The sequence below is a fragment of the Tachypleus tridentatus genome, chromosome 13 (genome assembly GCF_004210375.1).
Source record: "Tachypleus tridentatus isolate NWPU-2018 chromosome 13, ASM421037v1, whole genome shotgun sequence".
NCBI lineage: Eukaryota > Metazoa > Arthropoda > Merostomata > Xiphosura > Limulidae > Tachypleus > Tachypleus tridentatus.
Window position 1 is genome coordinate 5,824,578 of NC_134837.1, and position 19,497 is coordinate 5,844,074.

Below are 19,497 nucleotides of genomic sequence, written 5' to 3' on the forward strand. Positions count from 1 at the left end.
CCTTCTCTGGGGTACTCCTCCATAAGAAGTATCAACTTCTACGCTGCCTTCTGTGGGGTACTCCTCCATAAGAAGTATCAACTTCTACGCTGCCTTCTGTGGGGTACTCCTCCATAAGAAGTATCGACTTCTACTCTGCCTCCTGTGGGGTACTCCTCCATAAGAAGTATCCACTTCTATCTCAGTTCTAAATTACCTCTTTTTATTTGGTCCCTGATTTATCACCTACTTTTTCTTACTGTCAATCTTTCAAGGTGATTTTGATCATTCATGTTGCACTGGGTCAAGTCTTCCTTATTGATCCTTCCTCTCTTACCCATTAGGTTCAGCTTGTTACTCAATTAGCCTTTCATTCTTGTAATCAATTCCTGGTTATCATCACTGTGATCAGGCACCTTACCTTTGACCTGCATCTCAACATTGTCATCCATTGGAGGTCCTTTGTATAACAAGCACTGGGACTACACTTCATATGTTCATTCATCTCCTAGTATTTGCTTTGAGTAGTAGCTGTTTCTTCCTAGTTGGGGTACCAAGTTCCACATATTTTAATTCTTCACTCTTTGATGAGACTGTACCTGGATAAGTTTTCTTTCTTTTATTATATGTTAATTTTCAGGGGGCTGTTCCATGTTTTGACCAGGATCACACATTGTGACAAGTGATGACTGTCCAGGTATACTTCAATCACATGAAATTGTACAAAACCCCATACTGCAAAGTCATGTTTATTTTCGTAATTTATATGGCCCCAAAATGCATACTGTTTTTTATAATCACACAAGTTAGAGATGGAGTGTTTAGTAAGATCATTTATTGGTTGTTCCTCTAGACATATTCACTTCATAAATATGCCCATTCCAGACTGTACTAATCCACGGACTTCATAGGTAAAACAGAAGGGAATTGCTGCCCATCCCTGCTGTTCTCTGGATCGAATAAATAGTTTGAGCTGCTTTTAAGAATAGTGTTTTGTGGTTACCCATTGGATTACATCTGGTATGAATGTTTCATCAGGCTCTCCACTGAATTTTTCCTTCTCGTTTCATGTAGTAGAGTAAGAGAATCCTCCCGAATGAAAGATATACAGTATGAACAATAAGGACTCCAGTAAGTTGAGAGTAGGGTGGTAGTGTTATGCTGTCAGGTGGTGAGATGTCCTCTAACTAGATGTTCCACCTCTACATAGGTTTGTCTGTGCATGGAAGTCAATTCCCACTGGTTAAATTTGGATTTAGAGTTGAACCAATGACCATACTGTCCACACTCCAAAACTCAACCACTGGAAACCTTCATTCTAACCTCATATCTATGTTGATTGTCAGTAGTTAAATTTTGGATTTACAGCTGAACAAATTACCCTGAGTCCTTGTACCTATTCATAGGTTCCTTCACTCATTTGCCTTAGGTGCATTACTTTGGTGTTGTGGGTCATAGTGGGTGTGATTGTTGGTTCTGCTTTTTCCTCTGGCACTAACTTTCTGTGTCTTTGTTAAAGAATTACAATGCTTGAGGTGGTTCCTCCATTGGTTTGTGTGGAAATATCTTAAGTATTTCTGTTTCCTGATCGGGGATAGGAATATCTCCCTTTGATTGTCTGAACTTGAAGACTGTAGGATCCTGTTTCTTACCACCACATGGAGGTCACTTTCCTGATCAGGGATAGGAATATCTCCCTTTGATTGTCTGAACTTGAAGACTGTAGGATCCTGTTTCTTACCACCACATGGAGGTCACTTTCCTTATCGGGGATAGGAATATCTCCCTTTGATTGTCTGAACTTGAAGACTGTAGGATCCTGTTTCTTACCACCACATGGAGGTCACTTTCCTGATTGGGGATAGGAATATCTCCCTTTGATTGTCTGAACTTGAAGACTGTAGGATCCTGTTTCTTACCACCACATGGAGGTCACTTTCCTGATCGGGGATAGGAATATCTCCCTTTGATTGTCTGAACTTGAAGACTGTAGGATCCTGTTTCTTACCACCACATGGAGGTCACTTTCCTTATCGGGGATAGGAATATCTCCCTTTGATTGTCTGAACGTGAAGACTGTAGGATCCTGTTTCTTACCACCACATGGAGGTCACTTTCCTGATTGGGGATAGGAATATCTCCTTTGATTGTCTGAACTTGAAGACTGTAGGATCCTGTTTCTTACCACCACATGGAGGTCACTTCTCATAAGTTGGGTTTTGATGATAATCAACTTATCTACAGCTTGGATGTCAACTTCTGGTATTTATGTTTAGTTGACTTGCTATGTATGGTCTGTCTTGTCCTAGTCATATGGTTGTCGTTCAGCTCTTACTTGGATGTCAACTTCTGGTATTTATGTTTAGTTGACTTGCTATGTATGGTCTGTCTTGTCCTAGTCATATGGTTGTCATTCAGCTCTTACTTGGTTGTCAACTTCTGGTATTTATGTTTAGTTGACTTGCTATGTATGGTCTGTCTTGTCCTAGTCATATGGTTGTCGTTCAGCTCTTGGATGTCAACTTCTGGTATTTATGTTTAGTTGACTTGCTATGTATGGTCTGTCTTGTCCTAGTCATATGGTTGTCGTTCAGCTCTTACTTGGATGTCAACTTCTGGTATTTATGTTTAGTTGACTTGCTATGTATGGTCTGTCTTGTCCTAGTCATATGGTTGTCGTTCAGCTCTTACTTGGATGTCAACTTCTGGTATTTATGTTTAGTTGACTTGCTATGTATGGTCTGTCTTGTCCTAGTCATATGGTTGTCGTTCAGCTCTTACTTGGATGTCAACTTCTGGTATTTATGTTTAGTTGACTTGCTATGTATGGTCTGTCTTGTCCTAGTCATATGGTTGTCGTTCAGCTCTTACTTGGATGTCAACTTCTGGTATTTATGTTTAGTTGACTTGCTATGTATGGTCTGTCTTGTCCTAGTCATATGGTTGTCGTTCAGCTCTTACTTGGATGTCAACTTCTGGTATTTATGTTTAGTTGACTTGCTATGTATGGTCTGTCTTGTCCTAGTCATATGGTTGTCGCTCAGCTCTTACTTGGATGTCAACTTCTGGTATTTATGTTTAGTTGACTTGCTATGTATGGTCTGTCTTGTCCTAGTCATATGGTTGTCGTTCAGCTCTTACTTGGATGTCAACTTCTGGTATTTATGTTTAGTTGACTTGCTATGTATGGTCTGTCTTGTCCTAGTCATATGGTTGTCGTTCAGCTCTTACTTGGATGTCAACTTCTGGTATTTATGTTTAGTTGACTTGCTATGTATGGTCTGTCTTGTCCTAGTCATATGGTTGTCGTTCAGCTCTTACTTGGATGTCAACTTCTGGTATTTATGTTTAGTTGACTTGCTATGTATGGTCTGTCTTGTCCTAGTCATATGGTTGTCGTTCAGCTCTTACTTGGATGTCAACTTCTGGTATTTATGTTTAGTTGACTTGCTATGTATGGTCTGTCTTGCCCTAGTCATTCTACACCTTCTAACAAATTCCTTTTTTTATCCACATTTTGTTCATCTGGAAGATTGAAATTTTTATATATTGTGGTTAGGATTATTGTCCAACTATTTTCTCTCCCATTTGGATGTATTCCTCATGTTTTTCTGCCCAGATTTGTCATATTTTCTATATCTGAGTGAAGAGTATGTCTGGTACAAAAGTGGTGCACTATCCCATGTGTCATCCTCTTATTAAAGGATACATGATGAGTGTGTTCTTTGGATGCATTTGAAGGATGTTTCTACTTTCTCCCTCACATCAGCCTTTCCACCTATTCAATGTTGGATTCCAGCTATGTATGTCAGTGGAAGTGAGGTACCTTGTCTAAAGTTTAATTTTCCTAGACTAAAAGTATATTTCTGACAGGTACTTCATTCTGTTTGCACTTCCCACCCTTTCTCCCCACTATTCTCTGGTGCTTTGGTTTCTGTCTAAACTCAAAGTGATAGAGTAAATAGCATAGAGAGAGGCACATGGGTGTGTTGCACTACTATTGATGTACGTTTGTCACATGATAATTTGCATGTGTGAAGTAGTTAAACCATGGGAACCAATAGGTATGTGGGAGTGAAGGCTTGTAACATGCAAAAAAAATCAAATATAAAGCAGCACTAAAAAGAATAGCTATATATGTGAGCAGAAATACCTGTGAGAAATATATCTCCAGTGTAGGAAAATTATAATGTCTGGATCGAAGACCACTTTCAAGATAACATGCCAGTAAATGCTATGACCATTCAGTAGAAGGCAAAATCTGTTTATGAAGATTTAAAGAGTGAAAACTGTACAAGCTGTGAAATTGCAAGTTTTAGTGCTAGTAAAGGGTAGGTTGAGAGATTTAAATGGCACCATAGTTTGCATAATGTGTGGTGAAGCTACCAGTGCTGATAAAGAGGTGGCTAATAAGAACCCTAAAGTGCTGAAAGAAATAATTAGGTACACACCACAACAAGTATCAGTGACACAGTGTTTATTGGAAGTGTATGTCAGTGTCAGACAGAACATTTATTTGTGAAGAACAGAAGTCTGCCTGGTTTTCAAGGATGCCAGAGGTTGATTAACACTTCTTTTGGGTGACTATTACAGAGGGTGATTTAAAGTTCAAGGCCTTATTGATCTATTATTCTGAAAATCTAAGGGCTATGATTTAGCATTCAAACAGGTAGTATTGGGTGCCTTTGCATTTTTTTTGAGTGGTTCACTAATTTATTTTTGCTTTGCTGTAGACTGTTACTGCACCAAAAGAACTTTGTTAACAAAATGTTCTTTATCTTAGATAATGTCCTAAGCCATCTAGTAAATTTGAGTGAATACCTTCATAAAAATACAACAGCTTATGGATCAAGGTGTGACAGCCACCTTTAAGGCATATTACCCAAGGAAAACTTTTTGTTAACTCAGAAACTAATGGGGAAAAAAACTATAACTAGACAGTTTGGGCAAAACTATAACATTATGAATGTCACAGAAAACATCTCCAAGTCATGGGAGGAAGTCCAGTTGTAAACCATGAACAGTTTGTGAAGGAAACTATGGTCTGAGTGTGGACACAATTTTGCCCAAACAGAAACTATTCCAGAAAATTGTGAAAACATTGTGGCTCCTTCTAGTGACATGGACTTTGAAAATGGTGAAAGTGGGTATATTGGAATTGCTACAAATATTCTGAATGAGGAGCTGATGCAGCTAGAACATGAGCAGAATGCAGAAGGGTTAGGATGTTCCATCTACCCCACATCAGCTGCATGAAATTTTTCACTAGAACATGAGCAGAATGCAGAAGGGTTAGGATGTTCCATCTACCCCACATCAGCTGCATGAAATTTTTCACTAGAACATGAGCAGAATGCAGAAGGGTTAGGATGTTCCATCTACCCCACATCAGCTGCATGAAATTTTTCACTAGAACATGAGCAGAATGCAGAAGGGTTAGGATGTTCCATCTACCCCACATCAGCTGCATGAAATTTTCACTAGAACATGAGCAGAATGCAGAAGGGTTAGGATGTTCCATCTACCCCACATCAGCTGCATGAAATTTTTCACTAGAACATGAGCAGAATGCAGAAGGGTTAGGATGTTCCATCTACCCCACATCAGCTGCATGAAATTTTTCACATTTTGAAGCATATTTGTAAATTCTGATTGATTCAAACTGTGGATGTTTCCAGAAGGGTAAGTGATGATAGTCAGTTTATAAAAATATATACAAGAAAAAAAAGTTCAAAGCAGTTACCATGGATGTATTTTTTGGGACCTTCAGTATCCAAATAACCAAGAAGAACAGTACTCCTTCATTTGTAACATTGCTTGTGGCTGACAAAAATGAGTCGGAAGGTGAGAGAGATGAATGTACTGTTTCATCTCCTTTTGCCCTAGTTACTTCCCTCAAAACCATTTTATGTGTCAATAACCACAGTCTCTGGTAATTGTTGAAATATTATTACATACCATTATTTTAATTTCTAGGCTGTATATTTATTGTTGTCATAAAGTTACATAATTTATATTGAATATGTGTTTAAAACAGGTTTGCTAGTTCTTAAATGTGTATATATTATGTCTTTGGGCTGGAATTTTTCTGTGGGTAATGCTTTTCCAATTATCTAATGGAAATCTGTAGTGAAATGGGTTTTGATATATAAACAACTTTCCAGAATTAAAAGAATTTGTTCTGTATATCAAGGGATGAGTGTATTGAAAGTTGTTTTCATACACATCGCTGTTATTACTTTTGCAATACCAATAGAACTTCCTGTTGGCTAAATCTAATTTTGTATTCTTTTCACCATTTTGAGTTTTGAACACATTTTTCTTAAAAACTTGTTAGGGAAACAAATTTATTGAATCTCTCTCTACTTGTTGAAGTTACATTTGTGGAAATTGTTTATTTCTTAATAAACAAAAGTATAACACTGTTTAAGATAAGTAACATAAATATTATTTATAATTTTTTTATTTATAACACCTGGGAACACAGTGGTGGAAATAATGTACTGTGTTGTGTCAGTTGTGTAGATAATGTATTGTTAAAGACTGTTGTGTCAGTTGTGTAGATAATGTATTGTTAAAGACTGTTGTGTTAATGGTGTAAGTAATTCACTGAAAGTTGTGAGTTATCTTGTTTTGTATTAAATTATTTAAATTTTGGAAGGTTTTGTTGTCTGTGGATGGTTTTGAGTTACTTTATTTTACTGATAACATTATGTAACAAATTTTGTTCCTGTATAATTTTTTTTATTGCTTATGTTGTACAGAAAATGGCCATTATTCCCTTCAATCTTTGCTTTTGGGACTTGGATGATGAAATTTAGAAATTAACCTATTTTATATGTAGAAATGGGCAAACTTGCACATTTTCATTTACATAAGGTCTGAATAAAACAACATATGAATCAAGATTTCGTGTATTTATACTAAACTTATAAACAATGAACAAAAATGTTTGGAAGTGACTTGTAACTTGCACACTTTCATATAACAAATCCCACTCCTTGAGCCCAGATGTCAAAAGCCCAGCATTCAACTTTGTCAGACCAAGATCTCTGATCAAGTCATCGAGATCTCTTTGGTTGGGGCAGTATGACTTTTTTCACAAGCTGCACCTCTGAAATTGTAATCTGGATCTTTAATGTCTACCTGAGCTCCCTCTACCCACACCACCAGAGAGAAAGCAGTCATCTTCAGAAAAGAGTAGCAAATCAGCATGTGTCATGCATAGTATGAACTCAAATTACTGCTGTTATCAAGCTAGAATATAAAATTAGGATCTCCTATCTTTTTTATTTTGCTAATATATAGCTTATGCACTGAATGAAATGCAATGGCCCAGTTCATCTCTTTCCATTTTGGAAACAGTCCTTTATATACACTTACATCAATATATATGACATGTGAATAACCAATCAACAGCTTAAAATGTCCCTTGGGTGTTTTCCTCACCATTTTAATGCCTGAAAACATTACAACATTCTTTAAATTCAAGATTTCAATAATACAAGTGTTGTTGTTAGTCTGCTTGAACTTTCATCTTTCTTTTAATCTAAATAAATCTCAGTTATAAGCTTAAATTATAGTGGAATTGTGTAGTATTCAAGTAGTTATTTATTATTTCTTGGTTATTCAAGTGTGTGTGTGTGTATATATATATATATATATATAAAAAAACATGTTGATCTTTCACATGTGAAACTTTAAAAGGCTCAGCAACCTATGTCCAACAGCAGCTGAGTTCAAAAGCTGTAGCTAGAAGAGATAATTGTTTGCTTTAGTTCTTTATTTATTGTTCTATGTTTTAGTAAACATAAGTTTAATAATTTATTTCTAAATAGTAATAATCTATATACATGTATAATAATTGAAATGTGGCTGTATATTACAAAATTCTAGTCTACTAAAACACAGGAAAGACTAAAGGTCAGTTTTATATTATTGGGTAGGTAACCTGAGTGCACATGCACCTCATTAGTGCAAGTTATGCAATGTTAGCTAAGGACCAGTGGAAAGTCAGTTTAATAAATATATAGTATTATGAGATTTAAACTAAATATTTGTATTTTTATGTTTTACGTAGTTGTTCTAGCACAAAAAAAGCTTAATTTATATTTATTTCCCAATGTTTTTCTCTAGTGGTTATGAGGTTGATCAGGTGACAAACCTTACTAGTTAAGAATGTAGAAAATAACATAAAACATAAAGTCTCACTGAAGACAAACATTTGAAATGTATTTAGGTGGTTTTATAGGTTCTGTAAATATATGAGATATTTGGAATGGAGAATAGTTACTAATAACATTGCATTCATTCAGACTAGTAACAAAACAGACCTGATATTTCCCCAAAATATTTCATTAAAACTAGTTTTTTTCTGTACAAAATACTTGTTTACTAAAAGTCTACCAAATTTTGTGAAGATACACACACTGCATCAAAAGTTGTAGTAAAAAATACTTAATGTATGTGTTTGTACAAACTTGTAGTTTTTATACCATTAGAAGGTTATTGATTGATCAATAGTATTATAAACATTTAACTGTAATTTCACTAACAGTAAAGAAAACAAGTTCAACCAATCTTTACAAGAATTAAGAATGAAAAAGTTGTTAAATTATGTATGTTTTTCGATCTGATGATGTAGAAACATGTAGATGTCGGGGCTTTATTTTCTACAGGGATCTCATCTTAGTGGTGAGTTCTTGGATTATATTGAGAAATAAGTATAGGTAATTCACTTGCATCTGTTCGAGCTAACATTTTTCATGAACAAGGTCCACTGTAAAATTAAAAGAACAGATAATGTTGGACAGTTTTTGCCAGATATGGTGATGAGGGATTTCTGAACAAATAGTTGAACAGTTTTTTTGTTGTTGTTTTTTTAGATTCATTACATCCTAACATTAAATTTAGTCATCAGAGTGAGAGGTCATCGGTTTTTAATGTCATGATTAGTAAAGTTATTAATATTTACTAAACAAATGCATTTGGGACAAAACATTGATTTATACTTGAATGCCAGTTCATTATGAGGCAAAAGGAAGCTTTATTGGCTAAAATTAAATGTAATTTTAAAAAAGCTACATGAAGAAATACATTATCTTGAAACTGATGAATTCACAAGGATTGGCTATTAGTGTTGCTAAAGTCCTTAAATTCTGGAAAAATTAAATGTAATGGTTTGTTTTATTGTGTCATTAACATTGAAACATTGCATTTGTTATTTTTCTAAAGAGAATTATGGATGAATATGACAGTTAATCCACAGTGAAATAAATGTTTTTAATAAGTATTTTTCTCAGATTGACCAGTTAGCACATAAAAAGACTGCTGGATCAATGTTCATATTACTATGAATGTATAGGAATTGGAAAAAATGAATAATTATCCTGTAATAACATATAATGTTTTCTATGATCAACTGTTCAAGAAATATAGTGTGACAGACTTGTGACTATTATGTATACAGTTTTTTATGTGCCAAGCTTATCAGTTGTGACAAGAAAGAGCATGACAAACAATGAAAAAGATATGTAGTTGATGGATGTTTTACAACAAAAAGTTTGAATGCAATGCTACAAAATAGAATTAAACTGATTGTAGCTAAGATAGTTTGTAATGTGGAATATATAAGGTAATGATCTCCATGTAGGAATGGTGAGTACAAGAATATAGGAATGTGAAGGTACACCATTATATTGTTTATTAATGTTAATAACTATAAAATGTGCTGTTTTAATACAACTCTTAACTAAATTTCAAGGGGTATGTTAATATTTGTTAAAGTTAGTTATATTGTGTGAAGTTCCTTGATTGTGCCATGTTAACATTAGTAAAATGTAATTGTGTATATTAGTTGTTTTAAGTTTCAAAAGGTGAGAGTACTTTCCCTATGTCACATGCTAGTGAACTAAATAAGACTTTCATTGTGAGAAATAGTGAAACACATTCAAGTATATGTCAGATTTGATCAACAGTGTATTGTCCATTTCTTGATTTTCGAGCATTTTTACAATATCAAGTAGTTTTATCATTTGTCAATGAAATACAAGTTTAGAAACAGTTATAAAAGTAAGTTTAAGTGTGACTGGATAGAGAAAGAATTAGACTTTTTAAGTGATGCTAAAAATAGTAGTGTGGATGGCACTTTATAATTTAGTGAGGAAGTTTCTGGGTGAAGCTACTGCAAGATGGACTAAAGTCATTTAGTGGGAAGTTTTGAAGGAAGAAATGTCAAACCTGTGGATGTTTTTGTGCTTTCTTATTGTTCATGAAAGTGTTTCTGTATTATAAATTATACCTGTTTGACAGAAGATCCTTGAGAAGACATCAGATAAGCTTAAATATATGCAATACAGCAGCTGATGGCAAAATATTCTAATAATACAAATTTTTATTTACTGAATATTATTTTTATGTTTATACAAATACTATAGAAAAACTAGCTAACTGGCTACTTGGTTATTTCTAATTGCCATTATAATTACACTCTTGTGCAAATTAATTGAAACAAGACTGAGAATTACGATTTTTTTCAATTTTTGCATTTTATTTTTGAGAATCCAAAAATTACTCACAAATTAATACATGATATGACTGCCTTTATTTTCAGAAGATCATTAATCTGCTTTGGCATCGAGTCCACGACTTGACTGCAATCTTTACTAATTTTTAGATTGCTGTACCACACCTCAAATATGGCCTCAATTAGCTTATCTTTCGTAGTACAGTCTTTTCCCCGAAGTCTTTCATCACAAATCACCCAAAGATTTTCAATAGGATTTAAGTCTGGAGAGTTTCCAGGCCAGTCCAGCACCTTTATTCACATTGTAGTCATAAAATTCTTCACAAGTTTCGATGTGTGGCACGGAGCCAGATCTTGCTGAAAAATGCCAGATCCATCTGGAAATCTCTTTTTCAATTCTGGAACAACTATTCTCTGCAAAACTTCGATGTACTGTGATCACTGCATCATACCTTCTATGATATGTAAACCTCTGATGGCATAGTAGCTGAAAAAGCCCCAAAACATCTTCTTCAAGAGATGTTTTACGAACTGATTGATGTGAGATTCTTGAAGTTTCTCACCTGGAGATCTGTGAACATGCAGACTTCTTTGACCCTGTATGAAGAAATGAGTCTCGTCACTGAATACCACCTTCCTCCATAGTTCTTGCATCCAGTTCTTGTATTTCAGACCCCATTGATACCGTTTTTTCTTCATTGAGTTGGTAAGAAGTTGTTTTTTGACTGGTCTCCTTGCCCTTCTAATGCAATTTCAATTGATGTAATATTCCTCAAAATTTCTTCATTTATCCAAAAAATAGATCTACCATATAGCAAAATACAGCTAATGATGCTCTCTGTGTGAAAAAATGACTATTAAAGGAAATCAGCAGATTCAGTGAGCCTACACCAGTCGCCATGCTGAAAATATTGTAAAATGACCATTTGTTTCAATTAATTTGCACAAGGGTGTGTAAAACAATAATCATTGATAGTGAAACATTTGTTTATCAATTCATATAATATAATGAGATTATTGAGGGAATAACTGTACTTTGAAAACAAACAAAATGGCATAAATGCTTTATTAACAAAAATTTCCATATTCATAAGCATCATAGTTATGTATGATTAATTTACAAATTGAAAATTGTGTTATGCAGAAGAAAGAAAATAGTTCCCGAGTTTTTATTCAGAAGTAATTGGCAGTGGATTCATATACACCCTTGTGCAAGTTAATTGAAACAAATGGTTATTTTACAATATTTTCAGCATAGCGGCCGGTGTAGGCTCGCTGGACCTGCCAATTTTATTTAATAGTTATTTTTTCACACAGGCAGCATCATTAGCTGTGTTTTGCAGTATGGTCGATCTATTTTTGGGATACATGACGAAATTTTGAGGAATATTATGTCATTCGGAATTGCGTTAGAAGGGCAAGGAGACCAGTCAAAAAACAACTTCTTAACAACTCAATGAAGAAAAAATTGTATCAGTGGGGTCTGAAATACAAAAACTGGATGCATGAACAATGGAGGAAGGTGTTATTTAATGATGAGACTCATTTCTTCATACAGGGTCAAAGAAGTCTGCATGTTCACAGATCTCCAGGTAAGAAAATTTGAGAATCTCACATCAATCAGTTTGTAAAACATCCCTTGAAGAAGATGTTTTGGGACTTTATCACCTACTATGGTGTTCGGAGGCTTACGTATCATAGAAGGTATGATGCGAGGACCACAGTACATTGAACTTTGGCAGAGAACAGTCATTTTAGAATGGGAAAAGAGATTTCCAGATGGATCTGGCATTTTTCAACAAGATCTGGCTCCATGCCACACATCGAAACTTGAAGAATTTTATGACTACAATGCGAATAAAGTTGCTGGACTGGCCTAGAAACTTTCCAGACTTAAATCCTATTGAAAATCTTTGGATTATTTGTAAATAAAGACTTCGGGGAAAAGACTTCATTACAAAAGATAAGCGAATTGAGGTGTGGTACCGCGATCCAAAAATTAGTAAAGATTGCAGTCAACTCATGGACTTGATGCCAAAGCAGATTAATGATCTTCTGAGAAATAAAGGCGGTCCTATCATGTATTAATTTGTGAGTAATTTTTGGATTCTCAGAAATAAAATGCAAAAATTGAGAAAATTGTAAATTTCCATCTTGATTAAATTAATTTGCACAAGGGTGGGTGTATGTATGTATGTATATATATATATATATATAACTCTAATATTAGTAATTACATTAATTGTTGATATGAGATTAATATTAGCAATATAGAACAATAATGAACTTGAGCATGAGTTATGACAAAGTTGACAAATTGGACTGGCAATGGAAGTTATACCAATGCTTGCTTAATTTATGTGTGTGTGTGTGTGTATTGTCTGTGGGAGTATTTGGAGCTAGAGGCATAAGCTGAGAATGGTAGTCCTTCCTTTATAAAAGTGATTTTTTTTTACATGAGTAATAGAAAATTTTGCAAAGATATAATAATTTTGCTGTTTTGTTTCAGTTGAAAAATCAGACCAGTCTAGTCCTGGTCCTTTACATCCCCCTCAGAACAGAATGGTCACTTGTCATCTGACCCATGTGATGTTCATCCAGACTCTGTTTCTCAGGTTATCCAAGAAATTAAAAAAGCCATACATCACAGCAAAAATGTTCACCTAAAGTCATCACCAACAGACAAGTTGGATTCAGGGCAGCCTGTTTGGGTTCCTAGGTAAGTGTAAGATTAATATTGCTCTGTATTTATAAATATTAGAGCTTATTTGATAATTTATTATTTTAAATGCTCATAAACTGTTTCTAATGCAAATATTAGTTTTGAAAAGACAAAGTAAAAAAATCATTTAGCAAATAGTTTTTGAGTTTGGCAGGATCTGTTTGTCACCAGTTACTTGTAGAAAGTCTGTAATATGTTATTAGGTTCTAGATGAGTTAGTGTAACGTAAGTAATCCTCATCTCACTGTGATTTCACTACCAGTGTAGTCCACATGATGCATTACATAATTCAAATGCACATGGACTCAATCCATTGGACCAACCATGTATTGGAGAAGGAATATTGACTGTTAATTTCAAATTTTGCTATGTATATCTACACAAAAGTGGCATGTTTGTTGTATCAGATGTGTTACAAACATATATTTACTGTGTGTGAATTGACAATGTCAGCCTGACATAGACACTAATAAATTAGATTATAAGATGATGTTCCTGTAAATATTAACAATAATTTAATACAGTATATTTTTATGTATTTGAAAAACTGTTGGAATTTCCAAAATGTGCAAATATTTCATTTATTACTGCATGACGATGGCTTCATGGGTGAAATCATAATAAATATTCGTGAAACGCACAACTGTCTTTGTTTTACTCAATTATGTGAATGATATTAAGTTTATTTTATTCAAGAAACACACAACTGTCTTTGTTTTACTCAATTATGTGAATGATATAAAGTTTATTTTATTCAAGAAACACAGCTGTCTTTGTTTTACTCAATTATGTGAATGATATAAAGTTTATTTTATTCAAGAAACACAGCTGTCTTTGTTTTACTCAATTATGTGAATGATATAAAGTTTATTTTATTCAAGAAACACAGCTGTCTTTGTCTTACTCAATTATGTGAATGATATAAAGTTTATTTTATTCAAGAAATACAAAACTGTCTTTGTTTTACTCAATTATGTGAATAATATTAAGTTTATTTTATTCAAACACACAACTGTCTTTGTCTTACTCAATTATGTGAATAATATAAAGTTTATTTTATTCAAGAAATACAAAACTGTCTTTGTCTTACTCAATTATGTGAATAATATAAAGTTTATTTTATTCAAGAAATACAAAACTGTCTTTGTTTTACTCAATTATGTGAATAATATTAAGTTTATTTTATTCAAGAAACACAGCTGTCTTTGTTTTACTCAATTATGTGAATGATATAAAGTTTATTTTATTCAAGAAACACAGCTGTCTTTGTTTTACTCAGTTATGTGAATGATATAAAGTTTATTTTATTCAAGAAACACAGCTGTCTTTGTTTTACTCAGTTATGTGAATGATATAAAGTTTATTTTATTCAAGAAACACACAACTGTCTTTGTTTTACTCAGTTATGTGAATGATATAAAGTTTATTTTATTCAAGAAACACACAACTGTCTTTGTTTTACTCAGTTATGTGAATCATATGAAGTTTATTTTATTCAAGAAACACAGCTGTCTTTGTTTTACTCAATTATGTGAATAATATTAAGTTTATTTTATTCAAACACACAACTGTCTTTGTCTTACTCAATTATGTGAATAATATAAAGTTTATTTTATTCAAGAAACACACAACTGCCTTTGTTTTACTCAATTATGTGAATAATATTAAGTTTATTTTATTCAAGAAACACAGCTGTCTTTGTCTTACTCAGTTATGTGAATGATATAAAGTTTATTTTATTCAAGAAACACAGTTGTCTTTGTTTTACTCAATTATGTGAATGATATGAAGTTTATTTTATTCAAGAAACACACAACTGTCTTTGTTTTACTCAGTTATGTGAATGATATAAAGTATATTTTATTCAAGAAACACAGCTGTCTTTGTTTTACTCAATTATGTGAATGATATAAAGTTTATTTTATTCAAGAAACACAGCTGTTTTTGTTTTACTCAGTTACGTGAATGATATAAAGTTTATTTTATTCAAGAAACACAGCTGTCTTTGTTTTACTCAGTTATGTGAATGATAAGTTTATTTTATTCAAGAAACACAGCTGTCTTTGTTTTACTCAGTTATGTGAATGATATTAAGTTTATTTTATTCAAGAAACACAGCTGTCTTTGTTTTACTCAGTTATGTGAATGATATTAAGTTTATTTTATTCAAGAAACACACAACTGTCTTTGTTTTACTCAGTTATGTGAATGATATAAAGTTTATTTTATTAAAGAAACACAGCTGTTTTTGTTTTACTCAGTTATGTGAATGATATAAAGTTTATTTTATTCAAGAAAACTCACAAAAATAAAATAATAGTTATTCAAAAAGAACTATGTTTATTAGATATGGATAGATCTAGACCAAATATTATCTTGGCAAAAATCGAATTAATTTGAGAAAATGTGCCTGTTTTGTCATATTTATGTGTTTCATAATTAAAAGTGATGTAAGCTATAACAAACAAATAAATACCATGACAACAGAAATATGTAAATGAATATTAATCAAGTTAAAACTATCTCAGGATAGCTGGTATGGGTATTAACACTTTTACTAATAAAGCAGAGAACAGTGTTTCAGCTTTTATTAGTAAAAGTGTTAATACCTATACCAGCCATACTGAGAAACATTTTTATTTCAAGCTGGTTTCTTGTCATTAAGAAGTTAAAACTGATATAAAATAGAATGTGTTGATAAAAATAAAAAGAATTCTGAGATGAATGAAATATTTTTTTCAAAACTATCTCAACAAAAGTTTGGAAATTTTACAATTTGAAAGTGCCTAGAAAATGTAAATTAAACTGTATGATTTTTTAATTAAAACCCGGTACTATTTAGTAATTTTTTTAGTAAGGTTTATCCAGTGTAGTTGAGTATTTATCTTGTGAGAAGAAAACAAAATGTCAGTTACCAATTTTTCACCCTGTTGCAGAAAAGCTTAATTGAAAGAAGGAAAATAAATAGTTGTCTACTGTGGATTCTTTGTTCTGTTGCCCTTTGAGGTGGATTCCTGTATATAGTGAGAGAATTTTCCAGAGAAGGTTGTGCACTTTCTGTTTACCTTTTTTTGGGATCTGAACATCCACATGTGTTTGACATGCATGGTGTCCGTCCCCAACAAGCTACTTTGTTCTTGAATTCCTGTATATGAGAGGTCTTGGAATGGCCCCCAGGGTCAATTAGCTTGTTTTCTTGGGCTAGGGTCAATCAGGTAACAGTGTTGAATATTCTCAGTGAGTGTTGTGGATATTGTGTCTGATGCTGGTGTTTGGGAATAGTGCTCACAAACCCGTGGCATTGCTGCAGTGTCCTTGTTTGGTATTGTAATCTTCTGGAATGACTTATCGTCAATCAGACCGTGTACAGTTGCTGACTACCGTTTTAATCTTTGGGGACTTTAATATACATAATTTTGTCTTGGTTGGTGCTGATATTGATGGGGGAGAGTATGTTCTCAGATCACAACCTTTCTCTTTTTGATACTGGTTCTTATACTTATTTTGATGCATCTGCTTGGTCTTTTACAGATATTGATCTCTCTCTCTGCTTCCCTTCACTTTTTTCACTTCTTTTGGTTTGACAGTGACCCATGGGGCAGTGATAATGTTCCTGTTATTTTGAGAAAGACCTGCCATGATTGATTCCACCCATGGTGGAAACTGGATCAGGCCAACTGGCCATCTTTCACTGTTCTCTCAGAACTTGATCCCACCATTATCTGTAAGCCATCAATAGATGATTGCATGGCAGCAATGCTGACTAATACAGCTGCTCATTCTGTTCCTAAAAGCTTGACATGTTTTTTGTGGTGGAATCCTACCTGCCAAATGGCACTGAATGCTCAAAAAATGGGCCTGGGATGCCACACTTTCAAATCATATCGCTTTTCAGCTGGCCCATGCACATGCACAGTAGGTAAGGCACTAAACCCAGAAGGAATGTTGGATTAAGTTCACAATTGGCATTTCTTCTGACACTAGTTTCAAAATCATATGAGACAAGATTCAGAAGGTCACTAAACAGTATACTTCCCTTCCCCTTTTGATCTTACGCTCCAATGGCCAGAAAGTTGCTGATGCCCAGAGCACCACTGATTATCTTGGTGAAAGCTTTTCTTGTGCATCTAGCACTTTTGTTTTGTTCCCCACCTTCTTGGATATCAAGTCACGGGCAGAGTGATCACCTCTTTCCTTTCAAGCTAATCAACACTTTACACTGGTGAAACTCAAACTGCTCTTCCTTGGTTTTTGAGGTACATTGGTCAGACCTCTTGATGTTCACTGCAGAATGCTGCCTCATCTCTCTCTTGCTATTCTTCTGGTTTCTTATAACCAGATCTTGCAAGAGAATGATTTTCCTGATGCTTGGTGCCAGACTATTGTTCTCTTTTTTCTAAGCTTGGGAAGGATCCCAAAATTTCTTCAAACTATTGTCCAGTTGCTTTGATGAGCTATCTCTGATCTTAGAGAGGATGGTTAATCTTCCTTGGTTCCTCAAAATCAAAGAAATTTCTCTTGCCCACCCAGTGTGGATTACGACGACAGTGCTTCACCATGGACCACCTGATTTGACTTGGAACATTGACCAGAGTTACCTTTCTCAAGTGACATCTTGTTTCTGTATTCTTGGATCTTGAAAACGCTTTCGACACTATGTGGAGATACTGAAATCCTCTGTGTCCTCTCTTCCATCTTTTGGGAAGTAGATTGATATTATATACTGAAGGCCTGTTGTGCCCTCAGTTGATCAAAACTGGGGTACGATTCTTTGGTCTATGGTTCTGCTAGGACTTCAACCTTGAAGATGTTGGATCTGGTTCACCATTTGGACTTTAGGCTTTACGTGAGGGTGTTCTGCATTTCTCTAGTACAGAATTTATACACTGAGTCTCATGAACTGTATTTACACCTCTGCAGTTTGCAACTTTTTTTTACTGTATGTTTTAAAGCTTAAATCTTTATTACAAAATCTCACCTGAGTTGTGTCTTCCTCATCAGTGGGCCATGCTTTTTCAGAATAGATGATCTGCCATTGTTTCTTTTGGCCTTTTTATCTAGGTGCACTTGGATCTATCTTTGGATAATGTTATTTCTCCACTGGTTGGTCCATCCCACCTTGGCTTACCATTCCCACCTGTGACTTTTCTTTGAATCATCTGTGGAAGGCAGATACTCCTGATTGTAAGTACCACCTTCTGTTTTCTGAACATCTTTTGAACCATCCTTTTATTCCCATTTATATGGATGGTTTGAAATCAGGTTACTCTGTGGGCTCTGCCATGGGTTATTGTGGTTCACTGGTTGCACACAGGATCCCATCTGCAGTTTCTGTGTTTACTGCTAATATGTTTGCCATTCCTCTTGCCCTGTATCATATAGAAGCTAATCAGTACTCCAGTTGTACTATTTATACTGACTAACTTAGCTTTCACTTATCCTTGAATTGCTTCAGGTAAGTTCTTATTATAATACAAAACCAACTGGCCCATTTCTCTCCAGTTTTTCTGGATACCAGGCCATGTTGGTATTCTTGGGAATAAGCTTGCTGATACCACAGCTAAGTCTGTCTGCTCTGGTGCTATCACTGCCATGCCTGTCCCATATATGAGCCATGGTCCTATATTGAAAGCTAGGCTTCACACCAGTTGGCAGTCAACTTAGAATGAGCAACATGACAAACAAGGTTTTTCAGATCAAATCCTCTTGCTCTTTGGCTGTCTTGTTTCCATAAGGTTTGGAAGGAGGGAGCTGTCCTGGTTAGGCTATGCATTGATTACAGTTTTTAACTCATTGTTTTCATTTATTCTTGACTTAAGTCACAATAGCCCATGTTTTACTGTTGTGTCATTATTACCTGAACAGTGACACTATTTTAGACATGTTTTTTCCATGGGTTTACACCTGCTGTTGGACAGAGTCATTGGTGATGGTGACACTGCCTACCTTACTAATGTTTTTAATTTTTTAAAGACCATTGGCCTTTTTAATTCTATTTAAGTTTGATTTGAAGATGGGGTTTTGTTTTGTTTTATCTTGATTCATTTTTACATTTTACAAATAGTTTAGTTTTATGCCAAACAAACAATCATGTCCTGTTGTACATTTGTTTGATAAGCAAAACTGGAAACTAGGTTTTAAAATCTTAGTGATACCTTGTTAGTGTGTGTTGTTGGAGATTCGTGGGAAAAGTAACCAGTAAACTTTCAGTCAGAAAATACTGGCGATTTTTTTATTTTAAGTACTGAAATGAAAATGAAATATATATGTA

At 34.2% G+C, this 19,497-nt stretch overlaps 1 protein-coding gene across 1 annotated transcript in view; it reads left to right on the forward strand.

The window, feature by feature from the left end:
• Positions 1–5,723: 5,723 nt before the first annotated feature.
• The window catches only part of LOC143240330 (protein lin-10-like), a 77,118-nt gene continuing 63,344 nt past the window's right edge, over positions 5,724–19,497 (forward strand). The window contains exons 1-3 of the mRNA XM_076482590.1: positions 5,724–5,823; positions 9,632–9,636; positions 13,036–13,223. Of these exons, the coding sequence (XP_076338705.1) occupies positions 5,724–5,823; positions 9,632–9,636; positions 13,036–13,223 (293 nt within the window). The remainder of the gene's footprint in view (positions 5,824–9,631; positions 9,637–13,035; positions 13,224–19,497) is intronic.